This window comes from Thamnophis elegans, chromosome 9, assembly GCF_009769535.1.
Source record: "Thamnophis elegans isolate rThaEle1 chromosome 9, rThaEle1.pri, whole genome shotgun sequence".
Taxonomy (NCBI): Eukaryota; Metazoa; Chordata; class Lepidosauria; order Squamata; family Colubridae; genus Thamnophis; species Thamnophis elegans.
Window position 1 is genome coordinate 43,690,313 of NC_045549.1, and position 25,423 is coordinate 43,715,735.

Consider the following 25,423-nt stretch of genomic DNA (forward strand, 5'->3'; position numbering starts at 1 on the left):
TATTGAAGCAGGCTCTTTCCTCCCTGCCAGTAATGCAAATAAAGGTTGTAACTGACTTGTGGTTAAACCCATGTAAGAACGTGCCCAATTAATTGAACCCAAGTATTGTTGTAATTGCACCAAACTACATTTATCCATTTCAGGCAATTTTGGAATTACTGGTGAGGCATAAGTTGTCATTAACTTGTGTCCTAAGTACAAATACGGTGGCATTGTTTGAATTTTTTTCTGAAGCAATTTTAAAACCTTTATTATTAAGTTCTTGCATAATTTCTTTATCACTTGTGAGTGTGTATCTTGTGCATTCTTTCCTGTTGCCAATAAGATATCATCCATGTAGTGGTAGAATAAAGTACCCCTATATTTGGCTCTAAAATGTTTTAAAATTTTATTTATATAATATTGACAAAGAGTTGGGCTATTCAGCATTCCCTGAGGTAAAACTCTCCACTGATATCTTATTGTAGGTTCACTGTAATTTAAAACAGGAATAGTGAAAGCGAATAATATTCTGTCCTTTTTATGCAGAGGGATAGAGAAGAAAGCATCTTTTAAATCAATAATTGTTAATTCATAATTCTGAGGAATTATGTTAGGATTGGGTAAACCACATTGCAGAGGTCCCATGGGAGTTATCACTTCATTTATTTTTCTTAAATCCTGAAGCATCCTCCACCTTCCTGATTTTTTCTTTATTAAAAATACAGGAGTATTATAAGGGCTATTTGATAATTCTATCTTTTGATCCAATAACAACTGTTGAACAATTTCTTTTAAAGCCTCTAATTTAACAATAGGAAGTGGCCATTGAGCAATCCAAATGGGTGTGCTATTCTTTAATGTAAGCTTCATTAGGGGATCCATTTACAAGCAATTAATGGTCTTTGGATTTCTTTGTTAGTTTATCCCTTTCTGGGGCACACACTCATCCAGAAAAAACACTCTGCTTTTCTCTCAGGTCCCTCCCCTTCTCTACTCTGCACTCTCTCAATTAATCTGGAAACAATAGCACACACACGTACCTTTAAACAACCTTGCAATTTGCTGTTTCTTTAAAAAAGAAACCCAAGTACCTTCGTACCAACTTCTACCACCAATACACATTTGCACTGCAACTGAAACGCCCGTGCAAATTGATTTCACATTCAAAAATCCCTTTTTTCTTCAAGCCCAGCAACTATCACCACCGTTTCAAAAATTCATTAGCATCATTTCAAGGAGCTATACGTAAGCCAATGAGCTCCGTTTTCCACTGTTATACACACTCCCCCCGCTACTTCTGTTCCCTTCCAGAGAACAGCTTAGGGGGAAGAGAAAGGGGGGAAAAAACTCACGCAGGCGATCACTTACACAGGCACGTAGCACAAAGCAGCACCTTTCAGACTTTGTCACTTTAAATCTTTAAATCTCTTTCCTTGAAAAGCTTATGAGTCATTCTCCAAGCAGCCGGGGAAACTCAAAAAGCAGTTTAAATCCTAACTGCTCTTTCACAGCTTCAAACCCAAATGAACTTATTTATTTAGTTAGCTGGCCAAACATATCACCATCAATTCAATTCAATTTTACACATTATTAAAGCACCTAAAAGTTTTTTAACAGACATCACATCAGGCAATCAGTCCAATTACCTAGGTCTTCCCATTCAGTCAGGCTTACCTCGTAAAAACCACTATTAACAGCTTTTCAACACATCCCTTTCTTTCCTACTAAGCAAAACAAAGGGAAGGAAGGAAGGAGGAAAAAACACTTCCCCGTGCTCCTTCGTGGAGGGGGGAAACAAACTGAGCGAAGGCAATTTCTGCCAATTTACTACAATTACCTTGAGGGTGTACAAAAACTTAGGCACACATTTACACAAAAATAAGGAAAAAATAAGAATAAGAAGTGAAAGAGGCAAAACTCTCAGGTTTCCACATCCTACATTCCCAGTACAATTTATTAAATTAGGGAAGGTACACATTCATGCACGCACAAAAACATTTTTCTCCATTCCAATTCAAATCCCATAAATCAATTACTCTATGAACATCTGTGAAAAAATTTAGGTACTCAGGATGAGAAAAAAACTTAAGAAAGACATCGTAAGAGGGACATCGTGGGGGGTAATAGAAGAGAGGCAGCCGAGATCATTGAATATAAAAAGGAAGATAGAAGCAGCCTGTTGTGAGAAGCAGAATGCCCCCAGGCTATTCCCCCCCCCTTTCCTGACAGTGAGTCAGGTTAAGAAGCAGGCAGAAACTTTCTCTAAAGAGAAATGCTCTGATGCTGAGGAGTTTTACGGACTGGACTGCGGGGGGACAAAGAAATGCATATAAGGAGAAAGGAAGCCTCGAATTCAAAGTGTGAATTTAATAAAGAGGGTTTCCAAATATGGCAGGGGGGTGCACACAAGCAATAAACAGTCTCTAGATCTCTTTAGTTACTACAATCACGCCTATCCTTAAGGGAAAAAATCCTTAAGTTAACAATCAACTTAAACAAATTAGCTCAAGGTTTTAATGGGCAGGAAATTTTAGACAGAAAATTATCCTGCTTTTTCCATACATGGAGGCAATCTCATTCCAATGTTAAGGTTGCCCCAAATTGGGAAAGCAAATCCCTTCCCCAAAGATTAACATGCAATTTTAAAACAACCGGGGGGATACGTGCCTTAGTTGCTGAACCTGGAATTGAAGCCTCTAACCACTCTGCACTGGACTGGGCCAACTGGACCCCGCCTACTCCTTTAACAGCAGCGGCTGATTTAAGGGCCAAGAAGAGGGCCATTGAGCAGAACTTATCACTGAAACGTCAGCGCCCGTGTCTAAGATACCAGAAAAGGGAATGCCATTAAGAATTATGGTCAAAAAAGGTTTTTGAGCTTTTACTCCTGTGGTAAAGTAATTTTCATGTGTAGTAATCAATTCTCCCAAAGGCACCTTTTCACAATGCCTCAGAGGATTATATCCATAGGGATTAACTTCTAAAGAGACAGGGATAACAATAGCAGCATTTTCCCCCCCTTTTATTGTGAGCGGGCTGTCACAGATGCATGCCAAAGCTAGAGAAGAGATGTCTGTACCTCTAGCAGGAAGGGTGAGGCTAGGACCTTACGGGATATAAGGTCCCTGTGGGGTACATAATTAAGGGGGTTGCTGGTGGAAAATGGGCTGCTGACATATTTAATGGCAAAAAAATATACTAATCCAGGAGTAAACATTTCAACTGTTCTGAAGCTTTGAATTATTACTGATTGCACAATTGCATCTTTTTCTGCAAAATCCACTGATTTTCTTGGGAGGTAACGATAGCAATGGGTTCAGGTTTATCAGATGGTAGTGAAACTATGGATTTATGATTTTTGAAATAAATTCTGGACAGTTACGTTAAAAGTGGCTCCTTTGATTAGCGGGCTGGAGTCACGCCCGCTGTTTAGTTTTCCCGAAAACTGTTGTCTATTTTCACTTTCTTTCTGACTGTTTTTTTCCCCTACACTCCCTTGCCATGGCCATTTTTCCCACATTTGGGACAAGGGGTCTTAGGTCCTGGCCCCCTCATTTTTAATGGTGATCCTGCCTCCCCCCTGGGGCCCTGCACTGATTTTTAAAATGACCTGTCCTTTCCACAATTAAAACAATTTCCCATCCTTGGTCCTCTAGGTTTTTGATTATTTTGACTTATTACAAACGCATCGGCCATCAATTGTGCCTGATACGTAGCAGACCCTACCACTGAGGCTTTGCGTAAATAGTCTACCAGCCTCTTTGTTGAATCCCCTCTTAACGGCTCTAAAAACCCTTTTACAGTCTTCATTAGCGTTTTCAAATGCTAGCTTCATCATTAGTTCCTTTCTGGCTACAGCATTATCATCTCTCTATTTATTACAGTCTGCAATCTCTCTACAAAGGTACTAGTAGGGCTCCTCCATTTTCCTGTCTGATAGAAATAAAATTAGAAGTGCTAGCAGATTTCATATCATCTAGATGACCAAAGGCAAAAACTTGCAGCTCTTCCGGTCACTTTTAAAGAATCCCTAGGGATGGCCATCTGTTGAGCCTGTGTTTTAAAATTGCTGATCCCTGCAGTTGTGCGACAGGAAAATTGGCATTGGTGCCGTGTAACACCATGCATTGTTCTCAGGAAAATGGCTTTCCAAAGATGGCTTGCGTCATGCTGAGAACTGCCTTTGCCATCGAATACCATTCTATTGGTAACATAACATAGTTATCAGCTACATTTGCAAATAACCTTGAACATATGGAGAACATAAGCCGTAAGTTGTTATGGCTGATTTTAGATCTTTTAAAACACTAGGTGGCAAGGGAGTGTGCACAGGATTTCGTCCTGTAAAATCAACGGGGAAAGCAGCCAACATTTTTAAGTCCTCCAATGTCACATTATCCCCACTTCTTGCTTTCCTCCATTCCTGTGGTGAGGGTCCATATGGACGCTCATATATTTAAAACTGAGTAAATTTGAGATTTCTCTTCCTGATGAGCTTGCTGTATAATTTCCTCTTTTATTTTTCTATAATCTCTGTTGTAATCTCCTGCTTTACCTTCTCTACAATCTCTGTTGTTCCTTTTTCATATTTTTGAGGGATATTAGACCCTTCTTCTGGAGGAGTGTGCGGCAAAATTTCCTTTTTGATTTCTCTTTCTACTCTCCCTCCAGCTTTTATTGTTACGTCCTCATATTTGGGAGGGGCGGTTGGTGTTAAAGTTGTTGATTCACCCGCCTGCTTTTTTTGAAAGAGTAACTGTGTCTCCGTGATGGAGACAGAGGGCAGTTAAAACTTTTTTCCAATTTATTAATATAATTGGGAGTGCCCTGGGCTCCTCGTGCAAATAGGAGCCTATTTCCGCCCATGTGTCTATATTAAGAGATCCAAAAGCTGGATAACACGGACAGTTTTGCCAAATATATCTCATTAATTCCTGAATCCCTGTTTTGGTAGGAAATTCACTTTTCTCCTTTAATATAATTCATGAGCCATAACAATCTGTCTAAGCTCCTTAAGGTGAGCCTTCTGCTCTTTAGACCAACCTGTCCCCCTAAGGTGGCCTTCTGCCCTTTAGACAAATTTCCTCCCATACTCACGGATTTTGCGCTGAGTGAGCGTTGGAAGTTGTTAGGCACGCCAGAGACTGGAAGTCCCTTTCTGCGTCACACCTCGACGGATGTTTCGTTGTGAAAGTAGATTCACGTCGGGGTCACCAATTGAGGAGATTATCCTGCTAAGGAAAGCAGGATCTCTTCAACCGGCGGCCAAATCACGATTCCAATCCTAGACAGTTTTTCCCAATAAGACACGAAGGCAACGTCTGGATGAATTGGCTACTCTGTCTTTCCAGAGAGCTATATTTATTAGAAAAGTCAGTTTACATTGCCATACATCAAGAAAGTAACAAATGACACAAAGGAATTCACAATCCTCTACTTATCTTATCAAAGAAGTTTACAGTATACCCTTAATCAACATCTTGTCAAAGGGAGGGTAGAAAAGAGGGACAGAAGGTTTACAATAGAAGATTTACAATTGAATAGTAAGTGGTATAGCTGGAGAATGTTTGAAAGGAAGATAAAGGCTATATATCACAGCAGGGAGTAACTGGGAGTTATAATTCAACATAGACAGTTTGGAAGTAACTGGCCCTTGTTACATGGCTGCATTTTTATGAGTTAGGTCACAAAGGTGTATGTTTGGAATAAGGTTTCTTCATCTCTGTGCTGATAATGGAAGGTAAACATTCGAGATGAATTACCAACACCTTTTATCTAGATCTTTCCCAAGAAATGCCTTTGGGCTCTGGCAAATGTCCACTAAGGATGTTTTGATGTCTTTTGATTCCTTAGCTAATTTACCAGCCTTGTTATAAAGGTACAATCTGGGATTCCCACAGTTTTTAACTAAATTGATATAGGTATTCCTTTGCAGTAATCTTAATGTGTGTGCATTCAAAATATGTATGCTTTTGTTCCTTGCATTTATAATATTCATATCTCATGAAAACCAAAACTAAGTATTTCAAACTCTACAATTCTATGGATTTCCACCCAAGCTTATGTCCAAACAGAATGGCAGAGACTGGCTATGAGCTTTTGTTACTCAATGAAGTTTCTGAATCTCTTTTCTAAATCTTTCTTCTTAATTTGCTGCTCAGCATGTTACTTTAAATATTGGATGAGACTGGGAGTGGTTTCAGTGTTGTGAATGGATCTCTCCTAGAAACTAAGTGTGGAATGCAAGCTTAGTATAGATGCAAGCACTTGTATGTAATTCAAATATTTTTTTGATCCCAATTTAAATTGCAAATTTGCAGTTTCAAAAACATTCCACAAGTTGAATGGAAGTTCCACTTGCCTTAAACTCATACTATTACTCATTTTTTATTTAAAAATATGCAAAGCTGTAATGTAAAACAAGAATGATGCTTTGACAATAGACTCATTTTCTAAGAATTGAAATCTACCAAGAAATGAGAGATAAGAGATATAGTAGCTGGGCATGGGATGACATGAGAAAGAGATACTTAACTACCGTATTTTCATGACCAAAAGCCGCACCGTATTATAAGCCGCAGTATCATTAACGTAATTTTTCCAAACTTTTTCCACATATAAAGCGCACCGTGTTATAAGCCGCAACGTTTTCCCGACTCACTGATCTCAGTGTTTTTTCGCATCGGGTGTGCTGCAAGAGCATGCCCCGATGCGAAAAAACACAGAGATCGGTGCGCTTGGGGCTGGCTGCCTGCGACGTCCAGGAGGATAAACCAAGCCGCGCGCCTCTCCCAGCTGCTTTCGCGGCTTCCTGGAGCGCCAAGAACCTTCGCGCTCTTCTCCACACTCTCCTCGGCTCCTCACAACTGCAATAGACGTCCAGAAGCGGCAGGGGCTATCGAGCTGGAAATCCCATCCCCATTATCCCCAAAAGCCGCTTCTGGACATCTATTGCAGTCGCGAGGAGCGGAGAAGAGCGCGAAGGTTCTTGGCGCTCCAGGAAGCCGCGAAAGCAGCTGGAGAATCTTTTTCCACATATAAAGCGCACCGGGTTATAAGCCGCACTGCCGGTTTTGGATCAAATTTTAGATTTTCAGTGCGGCTTATAGTCGTGAAAATACGGTATGTGGATCTTCTCCAGTTAATCCAGCTGCAGATTGTAAACTAAACCTCTTGGCAATAACCTTCCCTGCTTGTCATAGATTGTCTTTGGTATTACTATGCAATATGCTTTCCAGATTCACAACAGAGAACATGAAGTCTCTGTTCAAGACTTCAAATAAAGTCTTATTTTATTTGAATTCCTAACCTCCCGGCATTTGAAATTAGTCTCAGCATTGTAAGCCTATAAGAGATCTTTTCATATAATTCTTTGCAGTATAATAACTCTTTTGCAAACCATGTATTTCCTTGCATTTTTGATCTTTTCCTCTTTTACTTACTGGATAATGAATAAAAGGATTATCAAGAGATTAGGAACATTAAAAAATGTTGTGTTTATTATGAAGTGTGCTTGCTTAAAAATTCAGTGATGTGAATGATATTAATGTTATGAAATATATTTAGAAAGTGTATAAATTAGAAATGAAAAGTATGAATGGAGAGACACTTCTATTTTTAAATAGAATCCCTCATGTATATTAATCTCTTCCAACCCCTAAGAAAGCTTCTTGGTAACTAGTCCAAAGAACATAGCTAGGGCAAAAAAATGGATACAGCATTAAACATGGATTTGCATTTGACATATAATCATTTAATGCATATTCATGCTTTTGTGAATCTCAGTGCGCATGGAAAAGAGTTTAATCCCCCCTTAGTAGTTTCAGCAACGAATAGAATAGCTTGACAGAAATCCAAACCTCCAGTGGACAGCAACAAAGAATGAGTGTTTTTGTGCTTTTTTGCTGCCGTTTGATTTTGCAATCCTTACTCTTAAAGCATCCACACTCACTAGATTGCTCTTTGTATTGAAAAAATATCAATGGTATAAATAGCACTTTAGGAGAACAATTATAACCGATTATATTTTACTTTCTACTTGATATTCTCTGATGATTATTAACCCCCAACCCAACAGCTATTAAAACTGTATATTAAACATACACATAGAACCATTTATGCAGTTCCACAAGTTTAATTGATAATTCCAGTTTCCATGATTAGACTTAAAACCACTTAGACAGCCATAAGAATTGGCTGGTGACTGGTATTGCACGTAAGGATTTGCACAGAACATACTGTGAAAACAGAACAAGCATAAGAATTGCCTTCTGTAAACTAAATCCAGTCCATCGTCTTTATTTCTTCAAGGTCACTTTTCCTCTGCTACATTGAAATTTTTAATCAGTTGAATGAATTGCTGAGCACAGGGGCAGAGGGTTAAGGTTTGTGGGAAGATGGTTCTAAGGTGGAAACGTAGCATGGAAACATAGTTTGACAGCCCTGAGTGGCCATTTAAGTATCTACCTTGGTAACACACAGATGAATGCCCACAATGTTCCCTGCTGGGATATGTCCCTGATATCTGTGTCTGAATGCCAAATTTATCTTTTTGATGATAAAGGCTGATGATGATGTCTTGGGTGACCAAAAAAGACAAATATTCCTGTATTTGATAGATTTCTTAAAGAATCATGTCCTAAAACAGTAGCCATCCTTCTATCATTTATTTTTGGTCAATTGTCAAGAGACTTTTAAATATTATTTATAAGTAACTATCATAAGAAAATATTCCTTTCTCACCCTAGTCTATAATTTATTTCTGCTTCACTATGTTCTGTTTCTTCATAGCTGGCAGCCATCCTGATTATAAAATTCGGTTATAAATTCACTCTGATCTAGGACAAAGAAACATTTTTTTTAAAAAAGATTATTAGTCATGAAGAACACTGCGATTTATCTTGGGAAAATGTGTTGAAAATAACCAGGATGCATAAATCATTTTAAATATAAGCCTGGATTTTCAACTGTATATACTATAACTGTCTGGCTTTGTATCCAAAATGGGGCCTTATTTCAGATTTTACTGCCCCTTCCTTCTCTACTTATTGTTACATTTTCTCTTGAGGGTCCCCCCTCCCATATATCTCTTGTGCCAGTTTATTGCATTTTGAAAACAATAGCATTTGAATTTATATTTTTCCTCTCCTAAGCCATTTTAATATGGTCATTTAAATAAAAAATAACAGGTCTCTAGTTTAAGGATTGTATATTGTATTTCCCAAATGAAATATATTTACTTAAAAGGCTATAGAAAATCAGCAGAAGGTCTCTTCATTGATGTATGTCCTTAGTATCATTTTGAATGCTAGAATTTGCATAAGTAGTATAGATCATTTATGCAGTTAAATTGCACAGTGGCTTGTCTTGCCATCAGTTTTCCTCTGTTTATTATGTTTGGACAGTGGAGTTGCCAAGTCATGGAGCGAGGATCATTTGGAGAGGGCTCAGGTCCCGTGGCTACTGGGATGAAGTACGTTGTACAGGAAATGAGTTGTCTATAGAACAGTGCCTAAAGAGTTCCTGGCAAGAACACAACTGTGGCCATAAAGAAGATGCAGGGTTTCATGCACACCTCTGGCAGGTATGCAACCAAGGAATCACTTTTCTGAACCAGAATCACTGCATGGGTTAAGATTAATTGGCAAAAAGTGGTTGAATATTTTTTAAACATCTTTTAACAATGGAGAAGATAACATTTCTTGATGCAGACCAAAGGCCCATTTTGGCTTCCAGAATGTATTGGCCACATTTAAAAACAAGGGTGAAAGGAAATGCCTATGGCTGATGAGGGAAGAACTTGTTATGCACATAATTGCAGGAAGGATTGAATGTAAGTTAAGTATCAACATCTATAAACAGTTGTGCAACTTCTGTTTATCTTCTCTTTAGCATATCCTGTATTTAACCTAAACATTTTCAAGTACCTATTGATTTTTTTAAAGGATGATTTGCTTCCCTAGAAGGTTTTCCATTGAAATGACTTAGTAATGGAGTAGCTCTGGTTCTGTGAACTTTGAAGAATGCCAATGATTCAGAAACTCCATGTTCCACATGAAGACGTTCCTGCCATTTATTCTAAAAATATTCTGGTTTTCCCTGACTGTTTTGTGTCTAATTTAACTTAATTACAGTCCTTAGGCAGTGTAGATTAGTGAGTGAAAGGACATTTGTTTGTGTGGGATTTAACAGAAAGGCACAAGTTAAGGATATAAATTATCCTCTCTTTTATTTTTGTCTATACAGTTTTGTCTCATAAATTATGAGCATCTGGGTTGAGGAATTACACAACAACAACAACAACAACAACAACAGCATGCAGAGGTGCTTGGGTAGACACAATACAAATAAAACCAATGCACTCCAATTTTATTAAAATATTTTAGTAGGAAATTCAATATCAGTGTTCCTCTAACATTGTTTTTCATTTAAATGATGCAAAAAGTTATTATCTAGCCTATAATTGTTCTATTTTGTAGTGCAGTTTCTTTTCTGTAATAGCAACATAACTAAAATACACTCTAATTTTGAATGCCACAGATGGTGCAGTTCGACTAGTTGCTGGAAAAAGCAATCATGAGGGACGGCTGGAGGTGCTTTATAATGGGCAATGGGGCACAGTCTGTGATGATGGATGGACTGAATGGAATACGCAGGTGGTTTGTCGACAACTGGGCTTTAAGTAAGCTGCATTTATGTGAAGCTACTAATGATTATGCTGAGCAATACTGATAATAGTTCAGGGAATTGCACCAGCTTTGCTTCTTTGCTTTCTGATCAAAATCTACTTGTTTAATACTGTGGCCTTGAAATGATACAACAAAGAAGAGTGAAATTAATTTTTTAAAACCTAACTCTGGTTGGAAAAAAGGGCAAGAATTATTATCTTTATTTACTTATTTTTGCAACGTGAACCATAATTCAGCTTGACTCTTCTGTATTGGAAATTGTAATGAATGAACAATTTGTTATGAGAATATTCAGATTCTAATATTAACACAGAAATTGAGACCATAATTGAGGAAATACTGAGCTCAGGATTGCTATGCTTTGGGCAAGCAACCTGGACATTTGTAAGATCATTTTATTTTTATGTAATTATTAATCCAGTGTTTTTCAACCTTTTTTGTGCAAAGGCACACTTTTTTCATGAAAAAAATCACGAGGCACACCACCATTAGAAAATGTTAAAAAAATTTAACTCTGTGCCTATATTGACTATATATAAAGTAATTCTCCCACGGCACACCTTACACTATGTCACGGCACACTAGTGTGCCACGGCACAGTGGTTGAAAAACACTGTATTAATCAACTATACGGCAAATCCATTTTACAGAAAGTGACTTTGGGTTGCCTACCGCAATCCAGTAAAACTGTAAAACAGTTATCTAAAACCATTAAAAACCAATAAAGACAAATGAAGAAAGGAATTAATAGGCAGAGGTATATTAACAATAAAGGAGCTACCTCAATAATTCACCCATCCCTTGGGGTTCCCAGGCCTGCTGGTATAACCAGGTCTTGATGATCTTCAAAATGATCATCCACAGTGATGAGACTTTCTTTGCAGGGGAAAAAATTCACATTGTGGGCACCATAGTAGAAATTGCCAAATGAAGCTTGGAACCCATAACATGCCCATTCTATTGGATCTGGTGAGCTGGGCAGATTGAATCCAAAAGAGACAAAAAAAACCATGTCATCTCCATATTTTTTGGAGTATAAGACGGACCGGAGTATAAGATTTGCACCAAGATTTTGAAGAGGCAAATTAAAAAAGGTTTTGCACTTTGCAGACCTCCCAAAAATGGCTCGTTTTTCACAAAAATGGGTCCATGTTTTTGTCAACAAAGTGGCATCCATATCCTTTAAGAGACTTGTAGAGTGCTTCTGGGGGTTGGGAAGGGCAAAATGAGCAAGAAATGGCCCATTTCTCGCAAAATGAGCCTGTTTTTAGTCAAAAAAGGGCATGAATGGCCTTTAGGAGGCTTATAGAGTGCTGCAGGGGGCTGAGTGGGGCAAAAACGAGAAAAAAAATGGCCCATTTTTTGTTCATTTCTGCCCTCCCCAGCCCCCAGTAGCACTCTGGACGCCTCCTAAAGGCTATGCATAGCCATTTTTGCAAAGGGGGTGGGGCTTCGGAAGGCCCAAAATGCTGTATTTAGTGTATAAGATGCACCCAGATTTTCAGCCTCTTTTTTGAGGGAAAAAGGTGTGTCTTATACTCCGAAAAATACGTTAAGTCTTTAAAGACCAATACCAGCACCTTGAACTGAATCTGGAAACAAAATTCATACAATCCAGACTTCATATTATATATATTCCAAAATGTTGAACTCTCATTCACCCTCTCACAGTATTCATACATTGCTCTAAAGCATAATTTGATTGATTTCATTTTGGCTTAGAAGCATAGTATGCAATCCCAGCTATTTTCATTTGAAAGTTCTGGTTTATGGCTTTGCATGATGTATGATCCGAGCCAACTGCAGTTTATTCAATAGATTGTTGTTAGCAGTTTGACTTCTGGCTACCTAAGGTCACTGATTTAATGCTATGTCTTATTAGACCCTGCAGAGAAATTCACAGTGCAGAAGAAAGGGAATGAGGAGAGAATATATATGGGTTTAATATATTACATTTATGAACATAGTTTAAAGGAATAGTTAAACAACATTACATTTATAGCAGATATCAATGATGAAATATGTCAGAATAATATATTGAGTTTGAGCATTAATAAATATAGCCATGGATTCTACCAACAAGCCTAATTTAAAAGTGGGGGAAAAAAGAAAAATTCTTATTCAAAATACAATAGATATCAATGAAATCAAGACTGATCATGGAATATATTTATGGTATGTATTATAACTGTGCAAGTGCTAATGTCTATGTAAACAGGAATGGGAAAATTGTTTCAGAACGCTTCTTAGAAGAAAATACAGGACCCATCTGGCTCGATGACATTACCTGCTCTGGAAAAGAGTTTAACATTCTACAATGTTCTAAGGGGGACTGGGGACAGCATGATTGCAGCCACCAGGAAGATATTAGTATAAATTGCTATCGACATAATGACAGCCACAAAGCCTTGTTAGGTAAATTACCTTTTATTGTATTTATTTATTCATCATATATGTAGAGCTGCCCATCTCACAAGAAAGGAATTCTTTTTTACATGGACGTCTGATTCCAAAACATTAAATGGTGTTTTGTAGTCTCTGGGAGGAGAGACTGGAAAATTAGTCTGAAAATTAGATATCCCTCAACTGTATTGAAACTATTGGGCTTAGAATTCTCATTCATCATGAAGTTTCTTGTCCTATTGCATTTGGAAAGCACCAGTTGGAGAAGCAAATGATTAGCAATCAGAGATCTCCATTTCTATTGCTGGATTTTCCAGTTAAACAAGAAACTTATTATCAAGTCTATTGAAGATATTGTTTGATAAAATAATCCCAGGCAGAATGGATTCAACAGCCTGGGTTTGATAAAAAGAATATATGTTTTCCTTGCATTAGGAGGTATTAAAAATATTACATGCAGGCAAAAACAGCAGAGTCTTCCTTCAAAATAAGAAACTCTAATCTTAACATGACTTCTGTGCAGAACAATTGCTCTATTAGAGAAATGTTTTCGTAAAAATGTTTATTTTTAGTCTTTTTAAAAGTTGGCAATAATGGTACCTTACAAGCTTCAATGCCCAAGCATTGCAAAAAACAAAGGGGGGGGGGGAGAGACACTGAAAGCCACTGTGATGTGATAATCAAGTGCTGGACTGTAAACAGGAAGGAACCATGTTTGAGTCTACTCTTATACACAGAATCTTGATGACTTTAAGCAGTCATTGTAGCTGAGTCCAGCCTATGTCTCAGGGTAATTATTTGGGGAAAAATAAGGAGAGAGTACTGTGTATTGGATATTGAACCCCTGAATGAAACCTGATATGAATCAAATATAATATAGAGTAGGTTTTCTAGTTTGTTCTAACTACCTTGAAATATAGCAAAAGATTAGAATTTAAAAATGTACACAAACATTTTTAAACAGTTAAGGCAATTTAGAGTGAGCATCTCTTATCCTAATAAAACATCTGTTGAATATTTGCTAACCCCCATAGCTAATATCTTCAAGCATATTGTTAAACAATTAAGTCTACTATAAGATTAAAAACCTGAACTAAAACTTCCAATTTATTTCCATAGCTGTGTTCTTTGTCTGCTCCTGACTCTCTTCACTGCTTTCTTTTTAAACTTTCTAATATCCCAAATGTGTTATTATCCAATAGCATGTCTATGTAGGGGAGACAAAGTATATTTCTAAGAATGGAATTCACATTTTGGTGCCAGTTTACATAAACACATGGATTTGTGTTGCAGTGCTCATAATGCATAAAACTGAATCTGTCTGGAAATAAAAATGGTATGTTATCTTTTGGTTAAATAGATCCATATGGTAAAATTCCTTTTTCAGTATTGAGACTTATATTACTTTTATAGTTTTCAAACAATATTCCAAGTAGTAAAAGTCAGTTCACCAAAAATGAACTTTTCTATATTTTATGCCCTGTGTCTTTTCACAAGAAATATGCACTTATATTTACATTATACATCATTATTTTCTTAAAGCGAGCCCTTTACTGATGTGCAAATAAATTAACCAAGATTGCAGAAATCAGAGTTTCATTTAATTTGATTTCTATTACAAATGTTTTGAATGAATTAAACCTTGACAGATATATTGTCACATTGTTTCTTCTTTTTCTGAATCAGGTTTTCTAGAAATAGTCCCATTAAACAGAATTCAGTTGGGTAAAAATAAATAAAACATTTTAAGAGCATAAAGATTTCCAGAATTAAATTGAGAATATTCACCCACTACTTCACTCTTCCATAAAGGCTGATCAGTTTTGCTCCGGCTTAACATTATGAACTAGGTAAACAGTTCATTACTTATTAGAGCTGATTGACATGGTTACTTTATGATTGCAAATCTATTTTTGCACTAAAAAGTTATGTATAACCATAACTGAGGCCACATTCACTTCATGGTGCCATATGTTGTATATATCAAAACATAATAATACTGTACTATAAACAGTGGAGTATCATCATGAGCAGTCAGTAAAGACATTTTAATATTCCAGGAGTGAGAAGCTTGGACACTCAAAGATTATTGGAATCCAAATATCAAATCAGTCAGCACTAGGAATAATGGTCAGGAGAGCTGAAATCCAGCAGTCTCTGAAATGTACCTATTCACAGTCTTGACTATATGTATTTATCAAAGAATATTCACTAAGAATCATTTTTAGTATATGTGTATAAAATTATATGTATTAGGTTTCGGAGAAAAAGAAAAGATTAAAAGGTGAGAACTGTATATCATTGAATCTCCGTAGATAGAAAATTCTTGGTTGTTTTTGTTCGTTAATGTTCTGTTTAAAAAGTTAAATTTTTAATTTTCTAAATATAATAAAATCTTAGTACTCGTGGTCTTTCCTATAATACTTCTGCTAGATTTTGGAGGAAAAGTATAGTATAGTATAATGCATTCATTATGTTTAATAGGTCCTTGTATAACATTGATAACTTTGACTATTAAAGTTCTCTGAAAGAGTAGTGAAGAAATAATACATTTCTGAAAGCCCATTTTGTAAAATTCCCATTGAAGGCTGAAAAGTTTTGTGAGTGAATGTTCAAGGCCATTTAGATGATGTGGCAAAATGCAAAATAAAACAACTTCACCAAATCATAGATATGAAAGTGTTCTGGTTAAGAGTAAATGATCACAGCATGCACATATTTGCCTGACATTGTGATTATACTCATGAAAACTGGTTTTGATATGTGTTATCTGAAAAATAAATTTTATGTGTTCAATTGCTGATCATACATTGGGGTTTTTTTGTTTGGGTTTCCCAAGACTTTACATTTAAAATGTTTTCTTTGTGTACGTTAGTTTGCAACCTTGATGTTTTTTTTAAAAAAAATAAAGGTTAATTCAGATTTCAAGTCCCCCCCCCCCCCCATAGATTCAGAAAACATATTTTTCTCAAATTGGAATGTTTATTCCTAGTTAACAACTTTCCTTGAATGTTTTGAGAGTGTTGCTACTGGTGCTGCCATGTCAATAGTTATTAATCTATTCCCAGGGCCTCCTATCAGATTGATGGATGGTGAGAATAAGAAAGAGGGCCGAGTGGAGATCTATATTAATGGCCAGTGGGGCACAATTTGTGATGATGGATGGTCTGATAAGGATGCAGCTGTGGTATGTCGACAATTAGGCTACAAGTAAGATCAGTTTTCAGAGATCAGAGCATAATCTATCATTTGTGCCAGATTAACAGTTTAACATATTGATATTATCATATATTAAGATAACTGCTGTTTTCCCTTTACTGTTTTGTCATTTTAATATTGTCTTAATAGTAAAAATAAGAAATATAGATTGTTTGAATGTATGTATGTCTACTCTGCCTATCACTACACAAAATCATCAGCAATCCTTTTATCTCTCACCCATTTATGCCGTTCACATTTGTACATACATACATTTAGTATGTGTGTGTGTCCAGAATTAAATTAAATATGCACAGAGGAACTTAATTACAGTTCAGTCAATTCCCAAAGAGTGTGGTCCAAGTGAGGTCTAAACTCCTATCAACTAGTAATTTCTTCATCTGATATATTATGCATTAATTTCATGAAAATGTTATTTAAAAGGGATTGCTACAACAAGGATTACACCCCCATACCCCCAGTGGTGGGATTCAATTTTTTTTACTACTGGTTCTGTGGGGGTGGCTTGGTTGTCATGTGAGTGGGTGGGCATGGCTGAGTGGTCATGTGAGTGGGTGGGCATGACCAACTCAATGTCACTCCCACTGAGTCACACCTACCCCAGCCACACCTACCCAGGTTTTGTGGCTCCCTTTCTGTGGGAAATGGGTGATGTGACTGGTTGGCCGTGGCCAACTTGCTTGGTCTCATCCTTAGGAAATTTCTCCTTAGTCCAACTCACAATAAAATAGTACAATGAAATAGCATTGTTCCAATATTTAGAATAAAATAGAATACAGAGTTGGAAAGGACTTTGGAGGTCTTTTAGTTCAACCCCCTGCTTAGGCAGGAAACCCTACACCACTTCAGACAAATGGTTTTCCAATCACTTCTTAAAAACTTCCAATGTTGGAGCATTTACAACTTCTGGAGAAAGTTGTTTCATGGATTAATTGTTCTGTCAGGAAATTTGAGGGGCTCCTACAAAGATGAGGGAATGAATCTATTTTCCAAAGCACCAAAAGGCACAAGAAACAATGGAATCTAACCAAAGAGGGAAGCAACCTAGGACTAAGGAGAAATTTCCTAAGGGTGAGATCATTCAACCAATGGAATAGCGTGCCTTCAGAAATTGTGGGTGCTCCATCACTAGAGGCTTTAAAAAAGAGTGAGGGAATTACACCCCAAAAGGTTAGTGCCAGGCACCACTAAAACAATGCAAAAAACTTAAAACAGCCATTCCTCTTTTTTTTAAAAAAAGTCAACCCCAAAGCAAACACACAGCAACTAAGAGAAGCTGCATCATTGTCCCTCTTGTATCTTTTCCCCCAGGAAGAAACAAGAAGTAGTGAACACTGCAGCAGCTATAAAAGGTCTTAGGAAACTCCAGGGAGTATCAGTTGATCACAGAAGTGTTACTTAATACTCTTTATAATGAAAATGTTTGTAATCTTGTCCTTCTTCCTGAAGACAAGAGGTTAATCCCATCCCTAGATAGGTGATTGATGGATTTCCCTGCCCAAATCCTGGCAGTTTCTATTGTTTATTAACTTCAGTGTGTATTGGCTGCATTCCAGCTGCAACTGTTAAGTGAAGCTATTAACTGAAGGGAGGGAGGGAGAGAGGAGTGGGGTGGGGATGTGGAAACCTCTCGCACTTTACTTTTAACCGGTTCTCCGAACTGCATAAGCAATTAACTAATTCAGGCAAACCCCGATGAGAACCAGTTGAATCCCACTTGTGCACACCATATGAATGTTTAAGCTTCTTAATTTTTTTTAACAGCTTCTATAATAGATGGTTTAATAGAGAGATCGGCAGCATAGAAATTAAATTAATAATTAATATTTCTTTGGGTTAAAGTTTTTTTTCTACCAAGAAGGTAGAAAACATATCTAAATTAAACAAGACAAAAACAATTATGCAAATAAACACCTTTTTTTTTTTTTAAAAAAAAAAAGACTTCTCCCAAACTATGTTGCTTGTTTTCTGTGCTTGATCTATAAAATTAATTCCTTACTGTACTAATTTCACATTCTAATGTTTCTTAAATGTGATTCGGCTGACTCAAAACTGAATCCAACTTTCCTCCCAAAGTGCTTTAATCATTTTTTAAAACAATAGCTTCTCCTGTTTCTAAAAGTGTCATTTAATTTCAAGACACTATTGTCAACATAGTATAATCTATGTTGAAATAAAACAAAAATATTTTATTTACACACTTTTTGTTGTATGTCCAGCTGGCTAAAGAAGAAGCATTCATCTCTAGCAGGCAACAATAATTGCACATGGTTTTGCGATCACAGTTGAGTTTTAGACAAATTGGCCCAGATGGCCAGCATAGATAAATATTTTATGTGGAAGCTAACCCTGGTCACATCACCTGCTGAAAGCTTTTCTTTTCAGTACATAAGGCCTTTGAGATAACTATGTTCAGACAAATGGGAAAGGGGGCAGTGTGTCATGAGAAAAATGTTTGGTTAGTAGGAAAAATTAGCCATATGTGATCTAATAAGAGTCAGAAGAAATACATATAATGTATAACAGAGTGATTTAATGTATATACTATTTCCTTCGGGGCTGTTGTTTATATGATAATTCTATTAATGAAAATTCACATAGTTTATTAACCACAATTTTAAGAATTAAAGATATATTGCAGAGTTTGTGATTTTGAATTTTTTGGGGGAATAGGGGATTGAGACACATGGCCAAGTAAGAGATTTCTGTTGCGTATTGACTAAGCCATATGAGATACCAGGTGGAAGTTCAAGAACATTACCTTTAAAATATTGATTTTTGTATCATTTTTTGTTGCTTATTGAAAAATATTGAAGCAATGAATGAAAGGAAAGTGGGAGACCTGTGAATCTATTTTGCTTATAGTAAGTATTTAAAAGTAACATAAGCAATGCCTGTTCAGAGTGAATAACTTCCCTTTAGAAAACTGAGTAATTGAAGCTTATAAATGCATAAAATTATTTAGTTGCTCACACAAACTCTTACATTGCTGCCTGCATTTATTTATATATATATATATATATATATATATATATATATATATATATATATATATATATATATATATATATATATATATATATATATATATATATATATATATATATAGGTCTCTAGTTGTTCGGGTTTTCTCCCGCGTAGAATTGGAGATGTCTTGGCGACGTTTCGACAAAGTCTCATTCGTCATCTTCAGGCGGCTTCAGACTACTTCAGGTTTGGTGTTTCCAGGAGTAGTGTGAGATCTCGGCCGAGATCTCCCACTACTCCTGGAAACACCAAACCTGAAGTAGTCTGAAGCCGCCTGAAGATGACGAATGAGACTTCGTCAAAACATCGCCAAGACATCTCCAATTCTACGCGGGAGAAAACCCGAACAACTAGAGACCTACATACTAACACCCGCGAAAACCTCAGAAAACACACACACACACACACACACACACATATATATATGTGTATATATATATATATGTATATATATATATATATATGTATATGTATATATATATGTATATATATATATATATGTATGTATATATATATATATATATATATATGTATATATATATATATATATATGTATGTATGTATATGTATGTATGTATGTATGTATGTATGTATGTATATATATACACACACACACACACACACACACACACACACTTGAACAGTTGTAGGGGAATTATACAGTTGTATTCAATTATACAATCCTTTGAATATCTGCAAACAGTCAAAGGTTAAATGTGAAGAGAGAATTTTCCAAACAAGAAAAGATCTGCTATGTATTTGTCTTAGAGTCTATAAATGCAAATCATGCCGATCAACATTTGTGGGCAATTTAGTTCTGGGCACTGGACTACTGGAATTTTACTGAACACTTTTTTCTTTATTGCTTCTATAACACCAGTTATAACTAGTTAACTAAATTGCATAAAATATCCATTTTAGTAAAAATATTTGAATTATAAAGCATTTTAATACCTAAAATGTTAACATTATAATACTTACTAAGTTACTAATTATTTTCTATTTTACTGTGGCATCTTCATTTCCTTCACTAGGATTAAGACACAATAAAAGGGCTAAAGCTATGAGATGCTTAATTCTTTTTTATTTTAGTAAAATGCAGCTATATGCTTAAAAAGTTTCTTAGAAAAATCCTCAATTAGAATGCTTTGTACATTTATACAACCTCTCATGAGATGTGCTTAGTTTGTAAAAGATAGGTAGTATTATTTCATAATAGTGATTACATAGATAAATAGTGATTAAACTTCATTTACAAATAGTATTACTGACTTGATCTTATTGAATAAATAAATTTCTGCAGATTTGAGATACAGTCTAATACAAATATTATATTGGATCAAATGACTAACATAGTATTGAAGAACCATACCATGTTATCAGATTATTTATAGCTTAGTTCTTATGTATAGCAAGTAAAGTGATGACTATTTTTCAAATCTACAAATAACATAAACTATTATTATTCCTTGCAAAATAAAATGATTAAGTTTATTAATTAGGCATGTATCCTTTTTTTAAAACAAAACCTCTGATCTAATAAAGGTAGCAAGAATGGGAAAGAGCACGTTTTGCTTCTTTCTCTTTCCCATTCCCTTATTAGATCAGAGTTTTGAGGTATGTAGTACAAACTGAGTCTTGAGATGAGAACATCTACAAGATATATTTATTAATTATCTGTCAGATTTTTGTCAGATGAAGAATTCAGAAGTTTTGTTTGGGTTAGTATATAATATGATCTGCTTTCTTTCTGATGGATGGATGGAAATAGTTGCTCTCAGTGAAAATTGCTACTAATTTTGATAGTCTTAGATTATTTTTAAAATGAAGCTATTAGCAACAAAATTATTAAAAATTAATTGTTAAGTAAAACTTTGTATAATCACGCAAATAACAAAAGAAATCATTATATCATTATTCTCTAGTATTAAATCAATCTGGTGAAAAATTCTTTATAGAAACATGGTTACCTATAGTCTTTGAAAATTATTAATATGTTAAATAAAATGACCATTTGAAAAATAATGTAATAAATCTTTCTCATCTAATGGACAGTGCTAGCAGAGATGGTGGAGAAAAATTACAGATGTTTAGTGATTCATGGGAAATAAGAATTATGTATCTGTTGTTGCCATTATGATTTATCTTAAAAGTTGCCCATTTTTTTGCCCTCCAGAGGTTTATCACGAGCAAGGACTATGGCATATTTTGGGGAAGGAAAAGGTCCCATTCATGTGGATAATGTGAAATGCACAGGAAATGAAAGATCCCTTGCTGATTGCATTAAACAGGATATTGGCAAACATAATTGTCGTCACAGTGAAGATGCTGGTGTCATCTGTGACTATCTTATCAATAAATCATCCAGTAGTAAAGGTGAAATGAACATAAAGTTCAATAATTCTCTTTTCTGTAAATTGTAAAGAAATATTGGGGAGTTTTTGAGTTGTTTTTAGGAGGAAATTGTTTGATCACTTTGCTTGCCCTTTGAAGTACTCTCTGTATCTACTGGTTGGAAAATTTAACTTCTCTGCTTTGAGCCCTATTCAGATTCTCTTGCTTCAGTATGTGGTTTAAGAATATTGCATCGTCGCCAAAAAAGGATTATTGGTGGAAAAAACTCCTTAAGGTAAATTACAGATACCAAATTAAAATCACAAAGCCATGCTTCCCTTTCCCTGGCTCCCCTACATTTGTGTAGCACCACACTATGATTGCATCAGGCCTACCTATGGCAGATTCCCATGGCATAGTTGCCCGGTTAAAGGGCATGGCTTCCAAGGAGTGCAGAAAATGTGTTCAAACCATCAAGATCTGAGCTCTGTTTCTCCATCCAGTTGAAGGAGTGCATCTCCCCTCAAGAGACAGTTCTTTCTGCCAGTCCCCAGAGACGAGAGATAATCCTCTCAGCAGGCAGCAGCAGCTTGCAATCTTTCTTGCTGTTTCCACACTGAGTTTCTGGAGAAGTCAGCAGAGAATGTTGTAAATATCTATCATGATTGCAGGGCATTTGGGACCAGTCTTAAATGTGAATAGGTTGCAATGCTCCTAGATGACCACAAGTGTGTGTGGCTTGACATTTTGCAATGGCCAAAAGTGCTTATAAGCCATAAGAAATGTTTCTGAGGGAGCCATAACTTTGAATAGTTAAACGTTAAACAACTAATTGAAAGTCAAGGACTACATGTACATCAGTGATGGACACACTGTTGGAAGACCAGAAGGATCAGGTTAGGGACAGATGATCTCAGAAAAAATCTAGGTGATGTGTTGACACCAACTTGGTGATACAAAACCAATCAAATATAAAAGAAGAATCTAATTCATTAACCGAAGATGCACCTGGCTTACCTGTGAAAATCTGAGTCTGTGGAGTGAGAACATACCATTGCTAGCTAAATACTTACTAGGCATCTTCTATAATTGCTAAAAATGAAATTTTCATATTTGGAAGAAACAGTCATGTATGCAGTACCTTAATTTAATTTTAAAATGGTATGTTGGGTTGCAATTTCTCTAACACATGGCTGCAGAGAGTCCCCAATTTTTGGTAAAACATTAGATGCAATGGAAGAATTGCAGAGGCAAACAGATATGAAGTCTCTCTTGTGTGAGCAGAATTCCATAAAGTATTTTTGGTTTTTTTAAAATGCAAATCCTTCAGAAGTATACCTTTGATTTTAAAAAAAAGTGGAGCATGGAGAAGCTAAAATTAACAAGGTATACCTTGAATATGATGACAGCTGTGCTTTCAATGTCTATTCTTATGCATTATATTAATGATGATAAAAACCTGTATAATTGTTCACTTTTCTATGTGGAGCATTCTCAATTTAAATGAATGTGTCATATATTAAAATAATATTTTTAATTTATTTATAAAATTAGCAAGTGTTTTCACATGCCTCAGTATTTGTCACTCATTATTTCCACTAATCTAAATCCCCAAAGGACCATAACATTGCAAACCTAACTTGCTAAAATGCTTGTTTGCTTCCCTCCACCCCCAATAAGTATGGAGGTGTAGAAAGAATGCTTTGATAAATTCAGAATAAAGTGGTTGGACAAGTTTGTTTGTCCTGTTTGTTGCGAGATGGACTACAACACTATTTTTTTTGCACTCAGACAAATACATAAATATATTTCTATTTTTAACTTTGGAACTTTCATATTAATTACATATCTATATCTATATCTATATATATATCTGTTATTTAGGGGTGGTTGGCCCTGGCAAATAGCATTGCGCATTAAATCATCCCATGGAGATGGAAGACTTCTATGTGGTGCCACTCTTATCAGCAGTTGCTGGGTGCTTACTGCAGCACATTGTTTTAAGAGGTATTGTTGCAAAATTTACAGAGTGTGTTAGCATGATAATGCAGAAAGACAAAAATAATAAAATATATGGATTCTGTATTTGCTCTGAAACTGTGCTGTAAGAAACATTAGCTAAATTCTTAAAACACATACAATTTATTAGCATTCCACATATTTTTACATTGCTTCTGTAATCTGGAATGCCTTCATTATTCTGAAAAGCTTGGATTGACTTAAATATATGAAAATGAAGGAATGGAAATTGAGAGGGAAATCAATAAGTTTGTCCGTAGATATAAGTCAGCTTCCCCCAACTAGGCACTTTCCAAATGTCTTGTGAATACAATTAACAGATGGAAATTTGATGGAACAAACATATGATGTAAATCTGTAACTCTGCAAACAAGCAGAAAAAAAGAGATAAAACGTTCAAGCTTTCCCAAGCTATGTTACTTGTTCCTGAACCTGAAGGTCAATATGCTGCATAGTGGTGCAGTGGCTTTTATTACTAAACGTACTTTTAAGTTTCCAAAAACTATATATAGTCAAGGCATTAATGATACCTTACAGAATTTTGCTGCCATTTAATCAGTTGGTTGAATCTAAGAATTGTTAGCAAAAGGTAAGTGAACCTGACATTGTCTACATGTAGCAAGCAAGTGTTAAAGAAATAACTGTATCGGATATATTGAACAATTGTCCAGCACAAATGGTCAGTTTTTGAAATTTTCCCCACATGATGCCTTAGGTGTAAAATAATTTTATTTTATGCGAAGATGCATTCTTTATGAAGAAATGTGGAGCAAACATTATGGAAAAAAATCTGTCAATTAAACAGCTATAAACAGTATATATATATTACCCTGACATTGTTCTTTTGGTAAATTCATGATCTCTTATCTTCATTAGCATGAGAATCTGTTTATTAGGATATTTCAACATAGGTAAAAAGGAAGATATTATTTAATATGGATTACATATGTTCATACTACACAAGGACATTTTTTAAAATGTACGTTAGGTAAGTTATTGAAATGATTGTTATTTTTGCCTTTTTAGGTATGGCAACAATACTCGAAACTATGTGGTACGTGTTGGAGACTACCACACATTGGTACCTGAGGAGTATGAAGAAGAAATTAGAGTACAAGAAATTGTACAACACCCAGAATATAGGCCTGATAACAGTGACTATGACATTGCACTAGTAAAGTTGCAAGGGCTTCACGAACAATGTACTCGTTTTAGTGCTCATGTTTTACCTGCCTGTTTGCCATTCAGGCGGGAGAGGCCACATAAAGCTTCTAATTGTTACATCACTGGTTGGGGTGATACAGGTAAGATTGTGGGTTGTGTGTGTGGTTTTTTTTTTTACTTTTATATATATGTGTGTGTGTGTGTATATATATATATATATATATATATATATATATATATATATATATATATATGTGTGTGTGTGTGTGTGTGTGTGTGTGTGTGTGTGTGTGTGTATATATTTATATATATATGTGTGTGTGTGTGTATATTTATTTATATATATATAAATAAATACACACACACACACACACATATATATAGAATTATATATCTTTTAGCCGCTTCTTCAGTCCCTGCCATCCCCAGCTATCAATTCTTCCTCCCGAGTTGAAGCACATTTAATCTTGCACTTGCAAGGCAGCTGCTAACAGGCCACCTTCCCAAGGCCACATGGACCCCTTATCCAATTTGACAAAAAGGCAGAGATGGAAGAGGGATAAGCAGGAGTGAATTGCAGAGGAGAC

At 35.8% G+C, this 25,423-nt stretch overlaps 1 protein-coding gene across 1 annotated transcript in view; it reads left to right on the forward strand.

Annotated features, from left to right (window-relative positions):
• PRSS12 (serine protease 12) overlaps nt 1-25,423 on the forward strand; it is a 70,303-nt gene that overhangs the window by 43,507 nt on the left and 1,373 nt on the right. The window contains 11 exon segments of the mRNA XM_032224744.1: nt 9,387-9,403; nt 9,406-9,446; nt 9,449-9,542; nt 9,545-9,565; nt 10,522-10,663; nt 12,889-13,085; nt 16,142-16,283; nt 21,496-21,695; nt 21,870-21,948; nt 23,538-23,660; nt 24,699-24,976. Of these exon segments, the coding sequence (XP_032080635.1) occupies nt 9,387-9,403; nt 9,406-9,446; nt 9,449-9,542; nt 9,545-9,565; nt 10,522-10,663; nt 12,889-13,085; nt 16,142-16,283; nt 21,496-21,695; nt 21,870-21,948; nt 23,538-23,660; nt 24,699-24,976 (1,334 nt within the window).